General features: G+C 53.3%; 1 protein-coding gene across 5 annotated transcripts in view; it reads left to right on the top strand.

Moving 5' to 3' along the window:
* Positions 1 to 18,347, top strand: part of TMEM181 (transmembrane protein 181) — a 105,163-nt gene that overhangs the window by 32,255 nt on the left and 54,561 nt on the right. For 2 of the 5 annotated variants that reach the window (XM_039467636.2, XM_074397185.1), the window contains exon 2: positions 15,755 to 15,858. In XM_039467636.2, coding sequence (XP_039323570.1) covers positions 15,755 to 15,858 — 104 coding nt within the window. Of the gene's footprint in view, positions 1 to 1,532; positions 1,663 to 2,172; positions 2,648 to 14,568; positions 14,889 to 15,754; positions 15,859 to 18,347 lie in introns of those variants that run through there. The other 3 variants (XM_039467639.2, XM_010344310.3, XM_039467638.2) reach the window with 3 other exon arrangements.

The following is an 18,347-nucleotide window of genomic DNA, read 5'->3' as shown; positions in this document are numbered from 1 at the left end:
GAGGTGGAGGTTTCAGTGAGCCGAGATGGTGCCTTTGCACTCCAGCCTGGCGACAGAGCGAGATTCTGTCTCAAGGAAATAAAAAAAATAAATGTTTGGGATAGGTGCAGTGGCTTATGTCTGTAATCTAACAGGCCCCGGGGCTGGACCCCTGTTCCAGTTCACAGAACTCCCTCCGACCCACTCCTCCCTGCACCCCACATCCCTGTTGGCTGTCTGTCCCTGAAGGTACCGAGTTTGGGTTCTCTGGTCTTGTTGCTATGAAGATCTTTGCTTCTGCGTGTGTATGAAAAGAACTTGAGAAATAATCTCTTGCGTTTTAGGATTCAGAGCACTAACGAAATTTTGTGTTACTATTTCTTGGTGTCCTGGCTCAGGCCGTGCTTTGCTTGTTGTCTTCCCTTCCCCCGGCTTCCTAATACCCACCTCACCCTCCAGATCCAGCCCAAACTGCACATTCTCTCCCCTACCTCCTCCCCTACCCCCAGGCGAGTTAGGCACCCTTCCTCACTGTAGCACCCTGAGCTAAGGGTACCTAGCTTACTGTTGGTAATTTTCTTTGCCTGTAATTTCACCGAAGGTAGGAACTGTTATCCGCACCTTTCTGCCAATAGTAAGCATGTTAACGGTTTAGTGAATGAGGATGCATTGTAAAGGAAGCTTGGGAGTCCTTTATTTATCTCATGCAGACTGACTTTAAGCCCACAGCACATGGAAACCCGGGACATTTTGAGTAATGCTCCAAAGAGAATCTCAGAAATATCCAAACCTTGGTTCTCACCCATGTTTGATTACAGAAATGGAGAACTGTGAAACCAGTATGGTAAATCACGAAAGTGCTTTTGGTCTACTGTTCTCTAAACACTGTGTCGAAGCCCGGGATCCCCATTCCTGTTGCAGCGCGCGGCAGCGGGGCTTGCGCCTTCAGGTCCATTTCCAGCTCTGTGGGATGCAGGATCCACACGGCATCCTTGCGGAGGGCCAGAGTCTGGGATGAACGCTCTCACACTAGGCGTAGCTGCAGTCTAGAAGCGGCTCGCGGGAGAAGCAACGGGAAAGAGCCCGGGACGTCTCCTGTCATCACTTGGGATGGCAGAGGTTTGCCTTGGCTTTCCACCTTCTTGGAATCACAAACCCCTTTGGGAATATACAGCTATAGCTCCTTTCCCCAGGAAAACGCAGGCGCCCATAGCATTTTCCAGACAACTGCAGGACATTCCTGGACTCCCGAGGCCCATCCTTGCGCCCTGATTAAGACGCCCTGGAAGCAGGAGTGAATGAATGCGCTTTTTCCCTGCCCTAGGGACAAGAAGTAAATTAAGTCATATTCACTCACTCCTGTCTTCAGCCCCAGCTCAGGTCTAGCCTGCGCGCTCCCGGCCGTGAGGCGGGCCCGGCCAGCCCCCTCGCCGCGCGCCCACCAAGCCTGCGCCCCCGGCCCCGCCTCGCCCGGCGTCCAGCCCTCTGCGCCCCCTTCCGCCGTGAGAGTCGTTTCCGCGCACGTGACCCCGGCGTCGCGCTCTGATGAGTTTTCCGCGGCCGGCCGCTCGGGGGCCGCTGGCGCTCCGGCTCCGGCTCCGGCTGTCGAGGCTGCTGCGCGGCGCCAGGCTGGCTCGGGGCGCGCGGGCCGGGGCCGAGAGCTCGGGGCGCGGAGATGGAGCCGTGAGTGTCGGGCTGGGCGAGCGGGCTGGCGGGGTCTCCGGGCACCCCGGCCGGAAGTTGGGGCTGTCGGGCTCCCAGCGCCGAGCCGCGGGGTCCGCGGCGCCCACGTGGAGTTGGGGGGCAGGGAAAGGAGCGCTATGAGGGTTTCACGAGTGGGTTGGGCGGAGGCGCCTGCGTGGGATGAGAGGAGACCTGTCCCGGGGCCCCCTCCGGGCCTGCCCGCCCGGCGGCGGTTAGAGACCGGGATGCGGTCGGGGTTCCGGGATGGGGCTGCGAGCCAAAGCGCGCACCAAGGGGCGGGGAGAACCCGGGGACGCTGCGGCCCTTCCCCGGCGGGTGGTGGTCGCCCGCCCAGAGCCCCGCCGCCTTCCGGGCAGCCTCTCTTGCCGGAAAGCCCCGGGCCCCATCGTCCCCTCGGTGTCGAGAGCGCCCCGCGCTGCCCTGCGGTCTCTCTCGGCGCCAGGTGCGAGGCCCTCCGAAGCGATTGGTGACGTGGGCAGCGGGGAGCCTGCCGCAGGAGCCCCTTTGGATCCGGGGTGATGAGTTTTATGAGTTTTAATGCGTTTTATGGTCTGCTGACTTTGGGCTTTTTTTTTTTTTTTTACCTTTGTGAAGTCCAGAGTTTTTAATGAGGAAAAACTTGTTTAGGGGCCCCATGGACGCCATCCCTAAAGCTTGCTTTTGACGCAACAGTCGCTTGGGTGTCCTGCTGGGCACATCCGGAAAAGAAGGAGACGGAGTTAACCAGAGGGTTAGCGCCGCGTGGAGTTGCAGAAAGTCCGGGAGAAGGAGTGGCCCAGCTGTGCAGCCGCGCCTAGCGCGGGAGTCTTCCAGGGCCAGCTCTGAAGGCAGTCTCGGAGGGGCGCGGGCACGCTTCTTGGCTTATATGCGGTTTTTGAGGCAGAAGAGTTTTGCGTTGGACCTCTGCTGATTTCTTTGGCGTGGACATGGTCAGAGAAGTAACGCCTAGGCCTGTTGCATCAGTGTAAGTGCCTGTGACAGAGACATGTTTTCCTTCTGCTTTCTTTTAAGTTTCTGACTTTGGTATGTTGCTTTAGCATCTCTTGGGAAACTGCAGTGGTGTCAAATATGAGACCTGTGTGGGTTTGTAGAGATGTTAAAAGCCAAGTGGAGGTAGGTTAGCAGTACTGCCGCAGCACAACTCCGGGGGACAGACAGTATTCACGTGTGGCCTATGTGAATAACACTGCTTGGAATACCAAGGGAGCAGTGTCTTCTGGAGCTGTGGCCTTGTAGCAGAGTGACAATTGCGTGTTATAGGTGGTCTTCTCGCGTCGCACTTGGAGTTGGTGCTTTTTCCGTAGGAGAGGCAGGGAGCTGGTGAGGGCCTTGGCCAGCACAGGGATCTGGGTTTAATGCCAGGGTCCTGTGCTGTTACGGGACAGAGAACTAGACCAAAGAAAGCTGTTGACTAAGGAAAAGTCCCCAGGAGGACAAGCAAAGCGCAGCTTGAATTTTGTGCAAAGTCGACGCCTCTTGCTGTGCAGCTGTAAGCGCTTAGTGCCCCAAGCTCCGTGGAGCTCTAACAAGGTCGGGGAAGAGGGGGATGTGGCTATCTGGAGATGAGACCACCACTGTCGCCCAGCGTTCCAGTCACCTACCTGGAAACTGAGAAAAGTTTGGTAGTAAAGTCCTACTGAAAAGCCTGAAGGCCGGGCGCGGTGGCTCATGCCTGTAATCCCAGCACTTTGGGAGGCCGAGGTGGGCGGATCTTGAGGTCAGGAGTTTGAGAGCAGCCTAGCCCACATGGTGAAACCCCGTCTCTATCAAAAATACAAAAATTAGCTGGGCTTGGTGGCGGGCGCCTGTAATCCCAGCTACTCTGGAGGCTGAGGCATAAGAGTCGCTTGAACCCGGGAGGTGGAAGTTGCAGTGAGCCGAGGTCCGCCACGGCACTCCAGCTGGGCAACAAGAGCAAAACTCCGTCTCCAAAAAAAAAAAAAAAAAAGCAAGCCTGAAAATCCGGAGTGCGTCCTGGACTTAGGTGACCGAGTGCTGTGTCCTGTCCCTGGCTGGTGTGTCTGAGAGCCCAGAGGTAAGAAAGGTGAGAAGGAGAGAAGCCCAGGGAAAGAAGCGCGTGGAGAGAGTGGGAGAGAATAGAGCTGCTTGGAGGAGCAGGGGCACCCTCAGCACTCTGTTTACAGTGTGTAAGGGACAGACCCCCGCCCCCGCAGACTCTGACTTTTCACTCACATTCCACCCAGACTGCTCTTTAAAAAGGTGGGAGGCTGGGCGCGGTGGCTCAAGCCTGTAATCCCAGCACTTTGGGAGGCCGAGGCGGGTGGATCACGAGGTCAAGAGATCGAGACCATCCTGGTCAACATGGTGAAACCCTGTCTCTACTAAAAATACAAAAAATTAGCTGGGCATGGTGGCGCGTGCCTGTAATCCCAGCTACTCAGGCAGCCGAGGCAGGAGAATTGCCTGAACCCAGAAGGCGGAGGTTGCGGTGAGCCGAGATCGCGCCATTGCACTCCAGCCTGGGTAATAAGAGTGAAACTCTGTCTCAAAAAAAAAAAAAAAAAAAAAAAAAAAAAAGGTGGGAGAGATTGCCATCAAAACCCATCAGCAGGAAGAGTTAGCAGTTCTTTCAGCTTTACCTTGATTGAACTTTGCTGCAAACTCCATTCCTTCTCTGATGGTGTTAGAGACAGGAGAGATGCCGGGAGTCGGAGGACGGGTGGGGCGTAGCTCAGTTTCTAACCTGACTTCTTGTTTCACCTGCGGGCCTGGGCGGGGAGTTGAGACTTTCTCTTGTTCACATGTGGCTTTGCTCTTACTTTAGCATTTCTCTACAAATTTAAACAAGGTTGGTTTTTGTGTGTGTGTGTCTTGCTTGGCACATTAAGCCATTTTTTAGAGTGTATTTTATGTGTCTCTTCCATCCTGGGGGCATTTCAGCGTAGACGTGTATTAATTAGAGCCACCTTCTGCCAGCAGCAAAGCGTGGCATAGACAAATTAAGTACCATGGAGCCCTGCTGTGGTTTCAGGGTCCTGGGCCTGCTGAGTTTCCCAGCACCTTTGAGGGCACACCAGGCTTGGGTCAGTATCCTGTTCCTGTCATTATTCAATTATTCAGGATTTTGTCTGGTAGAATGGTTTCTTTATTCTGACAAATGATTTCTAAAAATAGTAAAAGATAAGTGTGTGTGTGAGTGCTCACTGTGGAGCAGGTGCTGTTGTAAGTACTTGACGTCCATTGTTTCATGGAATGTTTTCAAGCACTTTCTGTGAGGAAGTTTTTTTCCCCGTTTTGCAGATGAGGAAACTGAGGTATGGAGAAGACAAATGAGTTTCTCAAGGCCTTGGAGCTGAGCCCAAACCCTGGGCCATCTGGCTCTACAGCCCACACTGTATTCTTGCCCCTCTCAATAACAGCTAGCAGTTAATGGTTCCTTGGCAAGGGTTTTCATGTCATAATGGATTTAATTGCCCCAGCAATGCCAGGCGGTGGGTCCCTTAGGTTTTTTTTTTTTTTTTTTTTTTTTTTTGAGACACATTCTCACTCTGTCACCCAGGTTGACAGTGGTGTAATCTCACAATCTCAATTCACTGCAACCTCTGTCTCTTGGGTTCAAGCAATTCTTCTGCCTCAGCCTCCTGAGTAGCTGGGACTACAGGCTTGTGCCACCACACCCGGCTAATGTTTGTATTTTTAGTAGAGATGGGCTGTGTTGGCCAGGCTGGTCTCAAACTCCTGACCTCAGGTGATCCACCCGCCTCAGCCTCCTAAAGTGCTGGGATTACAAGCATGAGCCACCCCACCCAGCCAGGAACGGGGGTTCTTGAGAGGTACAGTAACTGCCCCAGGTTACCCTGCTGGTCAGCAGTGGAGAGGTCCAGGCAGGTGGCCCTCCAGCCCAGGTTTCTAACTACTAGGCTGTACTCCCTGGAGCTGGGCTGGAGCCTCCTGCTAGGGCCAGTGCTGCTTGAGTTGAGATGGGGCTTGCTGGCCAGTGTTTGATCTACTTTCTGGTTCTCTGTGGCCTGGGCAGGGTATTTGCTGACCTGAACAACATACCCTGCATGCGAGTCACTGGGCTTGTAGTCTGGAAAGGATACACGTGAACTCACCGTTCTTGTGTAGCTTAGAACATTGTTTATGGTATTTTGAGGTGGTTAGGCCTTGAATGTTTGCGTAATAGCCTTTTTAGAAGCCTACTTTTTTTTTTTTTTTGGTGGGGGAAGGAGGGAAGATAGGGTCTTGCTCTGTTGTTGAGGCTCACTGCAACCTTTGCCTCCCCGGTTCAAGCAATTCTCCTGCCTCAGCTTCCCAAGAAGCTGGAACTACAGATGCGAGCCACCACACCTGGCTAATTTTAGTAGGGACATGGTTTCGCCATGTTTGCCAGGCTGATCTTGAACTCTTGACCTCAGGCGATCTACCCGCTTTGGCTTCCCAAAGTGCTGAGATCACAGGCTTGAGCCATCATGTCTGGCTTGTACTTAACTCTTGTGTAGCTAGAGAAATGACTTATATCTGACTTGGCTGATTGAAATTTTAGAGTTGTTGTTATTATTATTTCGAGTTCATTTCTTTGAGAAGTTTCTTTTTAAAACCCATGAGTTTGGTAGGTTACTTGAAAAGGAAAGAGATTTGGTGGCTCACGTCTGTAATCCCAGCACCTTGGGAGGCCGAGGTGGGTAGATCACTTGAGTCCAGGAGTTCGAGACCAGTCTGGCCAACATAGTGAAACCCCATCTCTACTAAAAATGCAAAAATTGGCTGGGAGTGGTGGCATGCGCCTGTAGTCCCAGCTACTCGGGAGGCTGAGGCAGGAGAATTGCTTGAAGCCAGGAGGCGGAGGTTGCAGTGAGCCGAGATCATGCCACTGTACTCCAGCCTGGTGCCTGGCAAAAGAGCAGACTCTGCCTCAAAAAAAAAAAAAAAAAAAAAAAAAAAAAAGAGTAAAGATTTTAGTGAGGGGCCTAAGAGTGAATGTGAGGGAGTGGTGGGCCTCCTTTCTGCCTGAACCTCCACCTACTGGGTGTGCCTTCATGAGTTCCATTCCCTCTTCCACATCCTGAGGCCTGAGGCCAAAGTGGGCATGCATTCCCCGCCAGCCTGTGTTTTCCTCCTCGTGAAATGGGCTGATGTGCCTGTCCCACAGGGAAGCTTCCAGCTTAGTACCAAATAGGTGCTCAGGAGATGCCAACTCCCACCTTTGCTGCAGCTGGCTGGAGGGGAGACTTCACACAATAGGTCTTTGCACATGTGGTTAGAACAAAATCCCAAATGCTTTCAAACAAAAAGCTGAGGGAGGAGAAAAAAAGCCCAGCCGTCATTTCTATTAAGTAGCCTGGCTGAGTTCTTGCCACGCTGTTCTGAGCGCTGTGTTTATGATTCTGCTTGCACCTGCCAGCCACCCTGTGAGGTGAATCTTCTGCGTTTTTCCGTTTTGCAGATGAGGAAACTGAGGCTCTGGGGAGCTGTTCAGCTTGCCCACTGTCACGTGGTCAGGAAGTGGGGAGCTAGGCTGTCAGGCAACAGGCTGGCGCTTTGGGCCAAAGGGGAAGAGATGATATTTATACGGATTGGAAAACTAAAAACGACAGTGAGAATGGGCTGGGAGATTTAAAGTCCCTGACTGCTGTTCAGATCCTAACTTGTCATTTCTCTAGTGGGAGGTCCCGGCATCAGTTGAACAAGCAGCAAGACGTGTAGTACCAAAAGTTCTCAGTCTTGCCTGCCTGTCATCGTGGTGGCTTGTGGAGACCGAGTGGAAGACGTCTCTCACACGCCTTGGCCTCTGCTGCGGGTGCTGGTGTTGCTGGGTCTGTGGAGGCGGGATTGCTGGTGCCGGCTGCCCTCCCATCTTTGTCCCTGTCGCTGCAGGACAGCACCTGGAGGTGCTCTCAGTCCTCTGCTCACCCAGATTCTGTTCTGTGGCTCTGTGCAGCAGGCCTGGGGCGTGGTTCTGTGCAGCTCGGCTGGCAGAGTGCCCGCCTTCCCTGCGGTGCCTTCCTGACTGCTTTCTGACCCCTCCTGAGTCCTCTGGGAGGGGTAGGCACTTAGTGGGCGAAGTCGTGTTGGTGCCTTGGTTTTGAGGAGCTCAGCGTGTCTAATGGGGACACGGCTTTACGGCCGGCCGGGCCTGAGCAAGCATTGTGGCCTCGAGGACCAGGTCCCAGGGAGAAGGTTTTCCAGGTGGGGCTTCGGGGAGCCAGTGTGCCCTAACTACAGAAGCAGAGGGCCAAAGCCAGAACCACAGACAGTAGGAAGAGACAACGCTTGAGGGGAGGAAGTTCAGTGTTGCAATTCAGTGGATCATTTACCATTGGCTATTGCAGAGAAAACAGGAGAACATGGAGGAAAATAGAAAAAAAACAAAACGAAACAGGGAAGAGTGAGTCAGTAAAAATGAAAGGCATCAAAAGTTGCTGGACCAGCGTCGTTCCCAAAGCTCAGTGCTGGCCCCCGGGAGGTGCGAGGGGAGCTGCAGGCTGGGCATGGGGGTGGATGCCCAGTGGAGCCCCCGCCATGAGATCCTGAGAACTGGTGCACAGCATCCTGCGGGCAAGTGGACAGTTGCTTTCTCTGTGAGAGCCTCACGGCGTGGGCAGTGGTGCAGTGACTGTCAGCGGCAGCGGGGCAAGCAGTGCTCTGTGGCAGGAGGGTGGCTGGCTGTCTTGTGTTCTGAAAGGACAGTTCCCGGTACCTGGAGACAGGAGGTTTTCTCTGCCTGTGTGACTTTGTATGTTGAGTTTCCTTTTTAAGTTTGCTTTATTTCTGGGTGTGTGTATTGGTGGAAAGCTTTGGATTTAGTAGAATATGTGAGATGAATCCAAATAGATTTCTTCCCAGTCTGCTGGCTTGTGTACCTGGAGGGTTGGAGTTGGTGTGTCCTGAGATGGGCCAGACCACAGGCACAGGATCCGGGGTTTGCTGTGAGACAGATCATGTGTGAGGTCCCCGCTTGATAGCCAAGTGGACATGCCAGGTGGTTGAATAGAGGTCTGGCGTTGAGGGGAGAGGGCTGAGCTGAGGTTTAAAGCAGGCTGTTGTTCACACCTGCCTCCTCTGCACACCCCATAAGCCCCTCAGGACCTTTCTGATGAATAAGTAGCTGGCGAACTCGCCCGGGTGAAACCTCAGCTTTCCTGGCCTTCTTGTAACAAAGACAAGAAGGAAAACCTACGTTTTCAGGCATGTGCTCATCTTTTTCTTTTTCTATTGTCCTGTTATCAAAACCTTTTCTGGCTTGAGATGCTTCATGTTTAAATTCAAAAGATTAAACTAGTTGAATGGTTCTCAAACTGCTACATACTAGATTCACCTGCGTAAATAAAACATTCTTCCCACCTGTGACCACCAGGTCACAGCCCCGGCCACTTAAATCAGAAGGGAGATGTTTTGGTTTATTCCCTAGCCCTCATTAAACAATTCAAACAAGTGGTACTGACAGTTTAGAGAATAAGCTTCATGTATCAGAAAAGTCTATCTTGATAAAGCTGGATGAAGAAATTAATAGCACTCGGATTCTGTTTATTTCTGGGATGAAGAAATTCACAGAATTGCTGTTTATTTCTGGGGTTCTGTGCAGCGTGCCCACGGCGAGCCTGAGACAGGATGAGATCACTAAGGGAGTGAGAGTAGAGAAGGGGAGGGGACAGAAGGCAGTGTGTCCCTGGTCGGTGATGGTGAGGAGGTGGTGGTGAGGGAGATGATGGGGTGAGGGAGGTGATGGGGCGAGGGAGGTGATGGGGCGAGGGAGGTGATGGTGAGGGGGGTGATGGGGCGAGGGAGCTGATGGGAAGGGGGGTAATAGTGCGAGGGGGTGATGGGGTGAGGGAGGTGATGGTGAGGGAGGGTGATGGGGCGAGGGGGGTGATGGGAAGGGGGTAATGGCGCGAGGGGGGTGGTGGGGCAAGGGGGGTGATGAGGCAAGGGAGGTGATGGGGAGGGAAGGTGATAGTGAGGCTGTGGAGAGCTGGACGGAAGTTTTCCACCTCCTGTCTTGTGTGGATTAGACACTCAACAGACCTCACCTTGCTTGGAAGCCGTCCTTTGGGAAAGAATGTGCAGGAGGGGAGCCCTGGCTTGCAGTGATTTGCATTAAGGATGCAATTTTAGTGGTAGGCGTTCAAGTAAAGGTGTGTTCAGATTTTCTAGGAAACATATCTGTAATATTTTAAAGCACCTGTGAAAGTGAGATTGTTTGGAAAGGACCCAAAGAGTCAAGGGGACCCTTGGGGGACACAGTTTGTTTCCTTGCCTGTGACAAATCTTCCAAGAGCTGGGGGCTCCAGGCATGCCAGCATTTGAGAATGTGTTAGATGCCTCGTGAAAAGATGCATGGCTGGGAGGGGAAACCTGGTGTCCGGGCCCAGCAAGGAGAGACAGTGTGGAGAGCTGGCAGGTTTTCTAGGAAGTCTTCCTGGCCTGGATAGCTGGGCTGAGGACTTCCTCAGCTGTCGTGCTTGACCTGGCCTGGGCACGTGGGGAAGCATGGAGCCCCTGGTCTAGCATCTCTCCACCAACTTAAGGAAATAACACAAACACTCTGGAATAAAGAATGGGAGTTGAGTTTAGGAGATGTTTCTGTAGGCCGCCCATGTGCCAAGCTGGTGGTCCCAGGCACTCTGCTATGTAGTGCAGACCACATCCATTGCGATGGTTTGAACTGTGGCCAGCCGTGAGAGATGGGGAGTGCAAGGGAAGACTCACTGGAGAAGGTGGGACACCACTGAACCCTGGATGCTGGGTGGGATTTAGGTAGCTTTGGTGGGAGAATAGAGAGCATCTTAGATCAGAGCGTTGTATGAGTGGGCCGGCCTGGAGCCTGGCTTGACCCTGTTGCGCAGCATTGTAGAATGAAAGCTCTGGAGTCTGACGAGGCAGTTTCAGCGTTGCACTCACTTACCAGCTTTGTGATCTAGGGCAAGTAACGGAACCTTCCTATGTCCGAGCTTTCTCATCTGTGAAAGGGGTTGTAGTAGTGCTTACCTCAGAGCTGTGATGACAGAGGGAGCGCAGGTTGCCTTCTGAGAGAGACTGGCAGGTGCCCTGGGTGGCCTGTAATTCACAAAGGATATGTGCATGGTGGCAGGAAGGCGGGAGAGGGATTGTGGGGAAGGATCTCTGGGACTTTGAAAGGCCTGTCTAAACTTGATCGAGTTGGCTGCGGGGCATCGTAGGCTTCCGGGCAGGCTGAGGCTGTTAAAAGTGCTGGAATGGCATGAAGGAAGGCATGTCTGGAGGTGACGGTGGCAGCTGGCAGGAGTTTTTGGGGCCTGGACAGAGGGCCGGGCATGCTGGGGATGAAGGAGAGCTGGGCAGTGAGGACACAGCTCTTCCTGGCTGTCTGGGAGCGAGAGAGGGGCATCTGAGGTGGTGCCAGGTTTCAGGGTATGATAATGGAGAAAGGGTGGAGGCAGGAAGTGGGCAGTGGAAGCGGGCTTTTCAGTTATGTTATTTTGTGTTTCAGCTCAGTGTTTTGTTTTGTTTTTTTTTTTTTTTGAGACGGAGTTTCGCTCTTGTTACCTAGGCTGGAGTGCAGTGGCGCCATCTCGGCTCACCGCAACCTCCGGCTCCCGGGTTCAGGCAATTCTCCTGCCTCAGCCTCCTGAGTAGCTGGGATTACGGGCACGCGCCACCATGCCCAGCTGATTTTTTGTATTTTTAGTAGCGATGAGGTTTCACCATGTTCACCAGGATGGTCTCGATCTCTTGACCTCGTGATCCATCCGCCTCGGCCTCCCAAAGTGCTGGGATTACAGGCTTGAGCCACCGCGCCCGGCCTCAGCTCAGTTTTAAACCTTTCAACCTTAAAGTATCGCAGGGCTTCTAAGTGAAAATGTCTTGAGCGACCCTGTTTGAGGTGGGGTAGGCATGGGCAGGGAGGGTGGCTCCCGAAGGAAGGACGGACGAAGAGAGAAGCAGCAGGAGATGAGCTGATGCTGGAGGACTGACATGAGGGGTGACCAGAGTCTAGGTCTGGAGGTTTCAGGATGCACACGGGGACAACAGAAACAAGATGAGGGGGAAGGCCTGGGGTCAGGGACACCCCTGCTCCCGTTGGTAGGCTGTGTTATCTTTTCTGCATTGCAGCCTTGCCTCTAGGTGTTTAGAAATATCCTCCCTTGGTGGACGCATCAGAGAGGGCCGTGGGCTGTCTTGGTCACTGAGTCTTACTCGGTCACTGGTCTAGGTGGGCTGGCTGTTAGAGACTGTGAGCGTTTCAGCAGGAGGCACTTGGTACAGGACAGGAGCCATGTTCTGAAGCGGCTAGGGACTCCAGCCGTTGGGGTCACCGAGCTGGTCTCAGCAGGAGGCTGGGTCAGTTCTGACAAAGACAACTCATCTCCCCCCGTTTTTACCTTGGCTTCTCAAGAACTTGTCGTTTTACCAGTTTTTGAGCTGTGATTCATCCGAAACACGGTCTCGTTTCTGAGGTTTCTGAAGTCTCTGGCTTTTTGGCTCAAAGCTTTTTTTTTTTTTTTTTTTTTTTGAGATGGAGTCTCAATCTAGAGTGCAGTGGCCCGACCTCCACCTCCCGGGTCCCAGTTCAAGCAGTTCTCCTACCTCAGCCTCCCAAGTAGCTGGCATTACAGGCACGAGCCACCATGCCCAGCTAATTTTTGTATTTTTTAGTAGAGACGGGGTTTCACCATGTTGGCCAGACTGGTCTTGAACTCCTGACCTTGTGATCTGCCTGCCTTGGCCTCCCAAAGTGCTGGGATTACAGGTGTGAGTCACTGTGCCCAGCTGCTTTTTTAAGTTTTTAGAGATGGTCTTGCCCCGTTGCCCAGGTCGAGTGCAGTGGTGCAGTCTTAGCTCACTATAGCTTCAACTTGTGATGAGCTCAAGTGATTCTCCCCACTCAGCCGCCACGGTTGCTGGAACTACAGGCATGAGCCATGCTGGTCTGGTTCAGAGCTTACATATGGAAAGTCCAGAGCAGAAAGCTGTGGAAGGGAAGGCATCGTTAGCAGGATCGTCCTGTCTTGGTACTGCCTTGGCCCATGATCGCCCTGCAGGCTGCAGAGGGTCCCAGGATTCCTGCTTGTGGTGGAAACCTAGGCCTGGCGCCCACCTTCTCACCCACAAACCTGGTGCAGCGTGGGCGGTTATGCCCTGCCCACACCTGCTCAAGAAGACGGATTATGTTGTGTCTCTGTGTCTTTTCCCCTTGACTTGGATGATTTGATTGCTAATGAGTTGAACTTAAGTACAAGTTTTCAGGAAGGGGAGACAATGGATTTTATTGAGCCTTCTGAGAGAGACTGGCAGGTGCCCTGAGTGGGTTGTGCACTCATACACTTGCTCTGTGCTCTCATGTCCCTTTTTATTTTATTTTTTTTAATTGAGATGGGGTCTTGCTCTGTCACCCAGGCTGGAGTGCAGTGGTGCGATCTTGGCTCACTGCAGCCTCTGCCTCCTGGGTTCAAGTGATTCTCCTGCCTCAGCCTCCCAAGTAGCTAGTGTTACAGGTGTGTGCCACCACACCCAGCTAATTTTTGTATATTTAGTAGAGATGGATTTTTACCATGTTTACCAGGCTGGTCCTGAACTCCAGACCTCAGATGATCTGCCTGCCTCGGCCTCCCAAAGTGCTGGGATTATTCAGGCGTGAGCCACCGTGCCCAGCCTCCCATACCCTTTCTTAAGGCCTCTTTTTGCAACGTTTCGTCTCATCTGCTAAATAATGGTGCTGGTAGGGGGTCAATAATGTGTTTTTAAATCAAGATTTAAAATACAGTTATTCTGGTTTTCTCTGCTTCCAAGTAATTTCTCTGTGCTTTCCGCCTCTGCTTGTGGCGTTATTGGAGCTTCTTAGTCTTGGGACTGTGGCTTCCCGCAGGGAACAGGACCCTGAGAATGGTGCAGTGTAGGAACTCAGAAATAGCAATGTCATTGTTTAAAAGCCACTTGAGCTTTGCAGCAGAGGGTCAGATAGCGGAGTGTTTCCATACATTCTCCATCCACCTTCCCTTCATGGGAGCACTTCGCATAACCTGGCGCATTTATCAAAACTAAGACATTAACCTTGGTGCAGTACCGTTAACGGAACTACAGGCTTTATTTGCATTTCCCCACCATCTATTCCATTTAGCTTTGTGTGATTTTTCAATGTGAAAAGGCCCTAAGCAGCTGCCTAGGAATCTTCCATTCTGCAGTGTTAAAACAATAACGTAGTAAACGCAGCATGCTTAAACTAAGGATAGACTTGACTTGACAGCTGGGGTAACTGCGGGAGATCAGAGGAGACTTGTTCTTGGGCCAGCCTCCACACTCCACAGGGCCTCCCGGGCTGGCCTCTACACTCCACAGGGCCTCCCGGGCCAGCCTCCACACTCTGCGGGGCCTCCTGGCCCGGCCTCTGCACTCCGCAGGACCTCCCGGGCCAGCCTCCACACTCTGCAGGGCCTCCCGGGCCGGCCTCCACACTCTGCAGGGCCTCCCGGGCTGGCCTCCACACTCTGCAGGGCCTCCTGGGCTGGCCTCCACACTCCGCAGGGCTTGCTCTGAGGCATTGGTGTAGGTTGGAGCCTGCAGCGCTGTCCCAGAGCCACCTCTGCGTAGTGTGGCTGCAGAGGGCAGGGTTACAGCATCCTGGGTATGTGCATAGTCTCCAGACCTCAGTTTCCCCACCTGTGAATTGAAGGCGTTGAGTTTTGCTCCCTGAGGTCATTCCTCGCTTGGGTATTTTATGACTCCTGGACCTCTGAGGATCTGTCAGGCTCCGGAGCTGAGGTGGGCCAGGCCGCCTTCTTCCCCAGCTCTCTTGTATGTGGGTGAGTGAGTGCACCCAGTCCCCGTGCAGCTGCAGAGGCACCTCTTCTTTATTTCTTTATCCGGTAGCCCTAGTCTGTGTGCTCACTGCCCAGGTGGCCACACAGTCCCTGCTGGGGCAGCAGACCTGGTGTTAGCAGAGCCATGTCCCAGTGGTGTCGACTCACAGCCTCGCCCTGGCCCTGAAGCTGTCCGGCAGTCACTTCCTGCTCTGCAGCCGCAGTCTTGGGTGTGTACCGTGGGGGTGGGGGTGCCCTTGCCCATGTGAGCTTTGGACCGTGAAGCCAGTAACGTTCCTGCAGAGCTGGGGTGAGCCTGTGTCTACCTCTCAGGTGGGCGTGAAGCTGCCTGTCCCTGAGGTGAGGTGCTCAGACTCCTTCCTGCTGATCTGGCTCCTAAGACAACATGCGAGGACGACAGAGAACACACAAGACAGAGCGAAACAGACAGCGCCGCGCGTCCCTCTGGTCTGTGGGTCTCCTCCTCGGCACAGGGTGGGGGCCGACCGCGCGCCTTTTGTCAGTGGTTTGACTGGGACACAGGCGTGCTCATGTGTCCCCTGCTGCCCAGAGAAGCAGAGCTGTGCCTTGTGACAGAGCCCAAGTGTTCCCAAAGCCTCCCATGTTGCCTGGGCCTTTACAGATTTTCTTGTTTGCCGGCCCTGATACAGGGTGTTCTAAAAGAAATGATCCCTCTCCCCTGGGGTTTTCCTGTGACTGAGCGGGAACCTGGCAGGGTGAGTGGGTTTCCCCATCGGCGTAAATCACAGAAAACTGCACAGCAAGGCAGTGTTCGTGTTGGTGGGTGGCACGAGGGGGACCTGATGTTGTGGGGGACTTGGGATGGGAGGATTCAGGCTCTGGGCTGGTGGGGACAGTGGAGGGAGGAGTGTGCTGCTGGCAGGACCTGGAGCTTCCAGTGGGGCCTGGAGGTGCCACCCCCGTAGGCTGTGTGCTTGTGCATGTGTGTATGTACGTGTGCAGGGTGGGTGGTGGGGTTTGGCCACCGCCTTGGTGGCAGTGACCCCTGGGGGGCCTAGTAGTAGCCCCAGTATGTTCGCCTTGAGCGTGGGGTTGGTGTGCCATGTGCAGACCATGGTGGCTGGTGTGTCCATGGACCCTCTGAGCTGGAACATGCAGGAGCTCGTGGCACCGAGGTCACGGGGGCTGTTGTGTCCTGGAGGCCGCCTGGTGGCAGTGAGGGGCCACCTTGGGAGTGAGGGGCTGGGAGGGGAGGTGCGCAGCGCCGTGTGGGGGGAGCTGTTGCTACAGGGCCGATTTCCTATGACCCACGGGCCTTCTGACCATCCCCCACTGCTGGCTTCTGCCCCCAGGCTGGCGCCCATGCGGCTCTACACACTCTCCAAGCGCCACTTTGTCCTCGTGTTTGTCGTCTTCTTCATCTGCTTTGGCCTGACTGTCTTCGTTGGGATCAGAGGTAAGGTTCGGGTTTTCCTCGGTGAATCTTCTGCCCTGTGCGGCGGCCCTCGCATGTCCTTTTGGCCAGCCCAGCTGTGCCCCTGGCTCCCACTGCCAAGGGCCCCAGCACGGAGGGAGAAGTGCCCACAGGGTGGACAGGGTCCCAGCCCTGTGCGTCTGGCTGCTACGTCTGTCCTGAGGGAGGTGCAAGCAGCCCCAGGTGACCCTGGCCATGCCCCGTGCAGCAGCCGGGACTGCCGCGACCATACGCCTTTCATTGGCCAAGCAAACATTTCTTTTCCTTCCTTTCTTTGCTCTTTTCTTTCTTTCCTTCCTTCCCTCCCTTCCTCCCTTTTCATCTTTTTCTTTCTTTCGAGACAGTCTCCTGGTTGCAAGGCACCAGGCTGGAGTGCAATGGCGCAATCTTTGCTCACTGTAACCTCCGCCTCTTGGGTTCAAGCAGTTCTCCTGCCTGAGCCTCCCAAGTAGCTGGGACTACTGGTGCGTGCCACCACGCCCAGGTAATTTTTGTATTTTTTAGTAGAGATGGGGTTTCACCGTGTTGGCCAGGATGGTCTCGATCTCCTGACCTCGTGATCCACCCGCCTCGGCCTCCCAAAGTGCTGGGATTACAGGTGTGAGCCACTGTGCCCGGCCTCCAAGCAAACATTTCTAATCTGCTGTGCCCTAGGTCCAGCTGGGCACGGTGCAACCGGAACCTGCTTGCCTGGTGGGGGAGACAGGCCGAGCAAGTTACTGTACATCTGACGGGGTTGGGAGGATAGTGGGGGGCTGCTGGCTGTGAGCATGGGGCGGGTGGCTGCAGGAGCAGTGAGATCATCTAGGCCAGTACCCTTTCTCACGGGTGGAGAACCAGAGAAGCCAAATGGTTTCCACAAGGTTCCCAGAGACCCAGGTCTCTTCAGTCCTGTGCATAGGGCAAGCAACCAGGAGCCTGACTTGTCTGGAGAGAATTTATTTCTCCATTGCTTTGTTTCCGTTGGAAATAAAATGTCTTTTTCCATTAGGGCGATTTCTGGTAGGTGTTGTGTAATTGATGCCCTTAATACTAAAGTGTGAATGGCAATTAGGCTTAACCTGTCCCAGAGGCAATTTGTACCTCAAAAGGCTAGTTTCTGGCCGGGCTTGGTGACTCACGCCTATAGTCCCAGCACTTTGGGGGGGCCAAGGTGGTTGGATCACTAGGTCAAGAGTTCAAGACTAGCCTGGCCAAGATGGTGAAACCTCATCTCTACTAAAAATAGAAAAAATTAGCTGGGCATAGTGGCGGATGCCTATAATCCCAGCCACTCAGGAGGCTGAGGCAGAGAATTGCTTCAACCCAGGAGGTAAAGGTTGGAGTGAGCCTACATTGCACCACTGCACTCCAGCCTGGGTGACAGAGTAAGACTCTGTCTCCAAAAAAAAAAAAAAAAAAAAGCTAGTTTCTTACCCCAAACTGCGCTGGCAAATGGACGAGGAAGCTGAGAGAGAGGGTGGCTCTTCAGGTGCTGTTTATCTGATGGTGATGGTGATAACAGCTGTAGCCAACTTCTTTCCTGTAAGATCATCAAGAAGTAAAGATTCTATTAATTACAGCACACGATATATCCATGATCTTACTTGATTTTCACTGCTATCCTTTAAGATTGGTAGGGGAGGCATTAATAGTCTCATGGTCTCCAGTCTCAGTGGGACCTCAGCCACTTTCTGTTCCTTGAAGCCACTCTCTGTCTCACATATGCGTGGTTATATCCAGCCCTCTCCGCTCTTGCAGAAATGTGAAGTGATGCACCAAGGCTGAGATACAAGTGAAGTCACGGTTTCTTTGTCCCCTTCGTTCTTCCATACAGTACTGTATTGGTCAGGGCTCTCCAGAGAAACAGGATCAATAGGAGATACCTGGCTAGCCTGCCTGTCTGTCTGTCCTGTCTTTCTAACTGTCATATGGAATTTGCTCACATGATCATGGAAGCTGAGAAGTCCAAAGATCTGCAGTCAGCAAGTAAGAGGCCAGGGGAGCCCATGATGTAGTTCCAGTCTAAGCCCAAAGGCATGATAACTAGGAGAGCTGGTGGAGTAAGTTCCAGCCGAGTCCAGGTCTGAGTCTGAAGGCAGGAGGTGACCAGTATCCCAGCTGGATATAGAGAGAGCCCGGCCAGAAAGAGCGATTTCTCCCTTACTCAGCCAATTTGTTTTATTCAGGCCTTTGATGGGTTGGATGAGGTCCACCCACATTGGAGAGAGCAATCTGCTTGACTCAGTCTACTAGTTCACCTGTTAATCTCATCCAGAAACGACCCACAGACACAGTAGAATAATGTTTAACCAAATGTCTTGGCACCCGTGGCCGAGTCATGTTGACACATAAAATTAAGTATCACAAGCACACTCTGCTCCTGATTATTTCATGTGATAAGGCTATTATAGAGTTCGGTGTACCTTAGGGACTATTGGCTTAGTAGCTGTCATTTTGCAGAAGAGGAAATCAAGATCCAGAAAGTCTCA

Source organism: Saimiri boliviensis, chromosome 4 (genome assembly GCF_048565385.1).
Source record: "Saimiri boliviensis isolate mSaiBol1 chromosome 4, mSaiBol1.pri, whole genome shotgun sequence".
Lineage (NCBI taxonomy): Eukaryota > Metazoa > Chordata > Mammalia > Primates > Cebidae > Saimiri > Saimiri boliviensis.
This window is presented reverse-complemented; position numbering and strand designations above follow the sequence as displayed.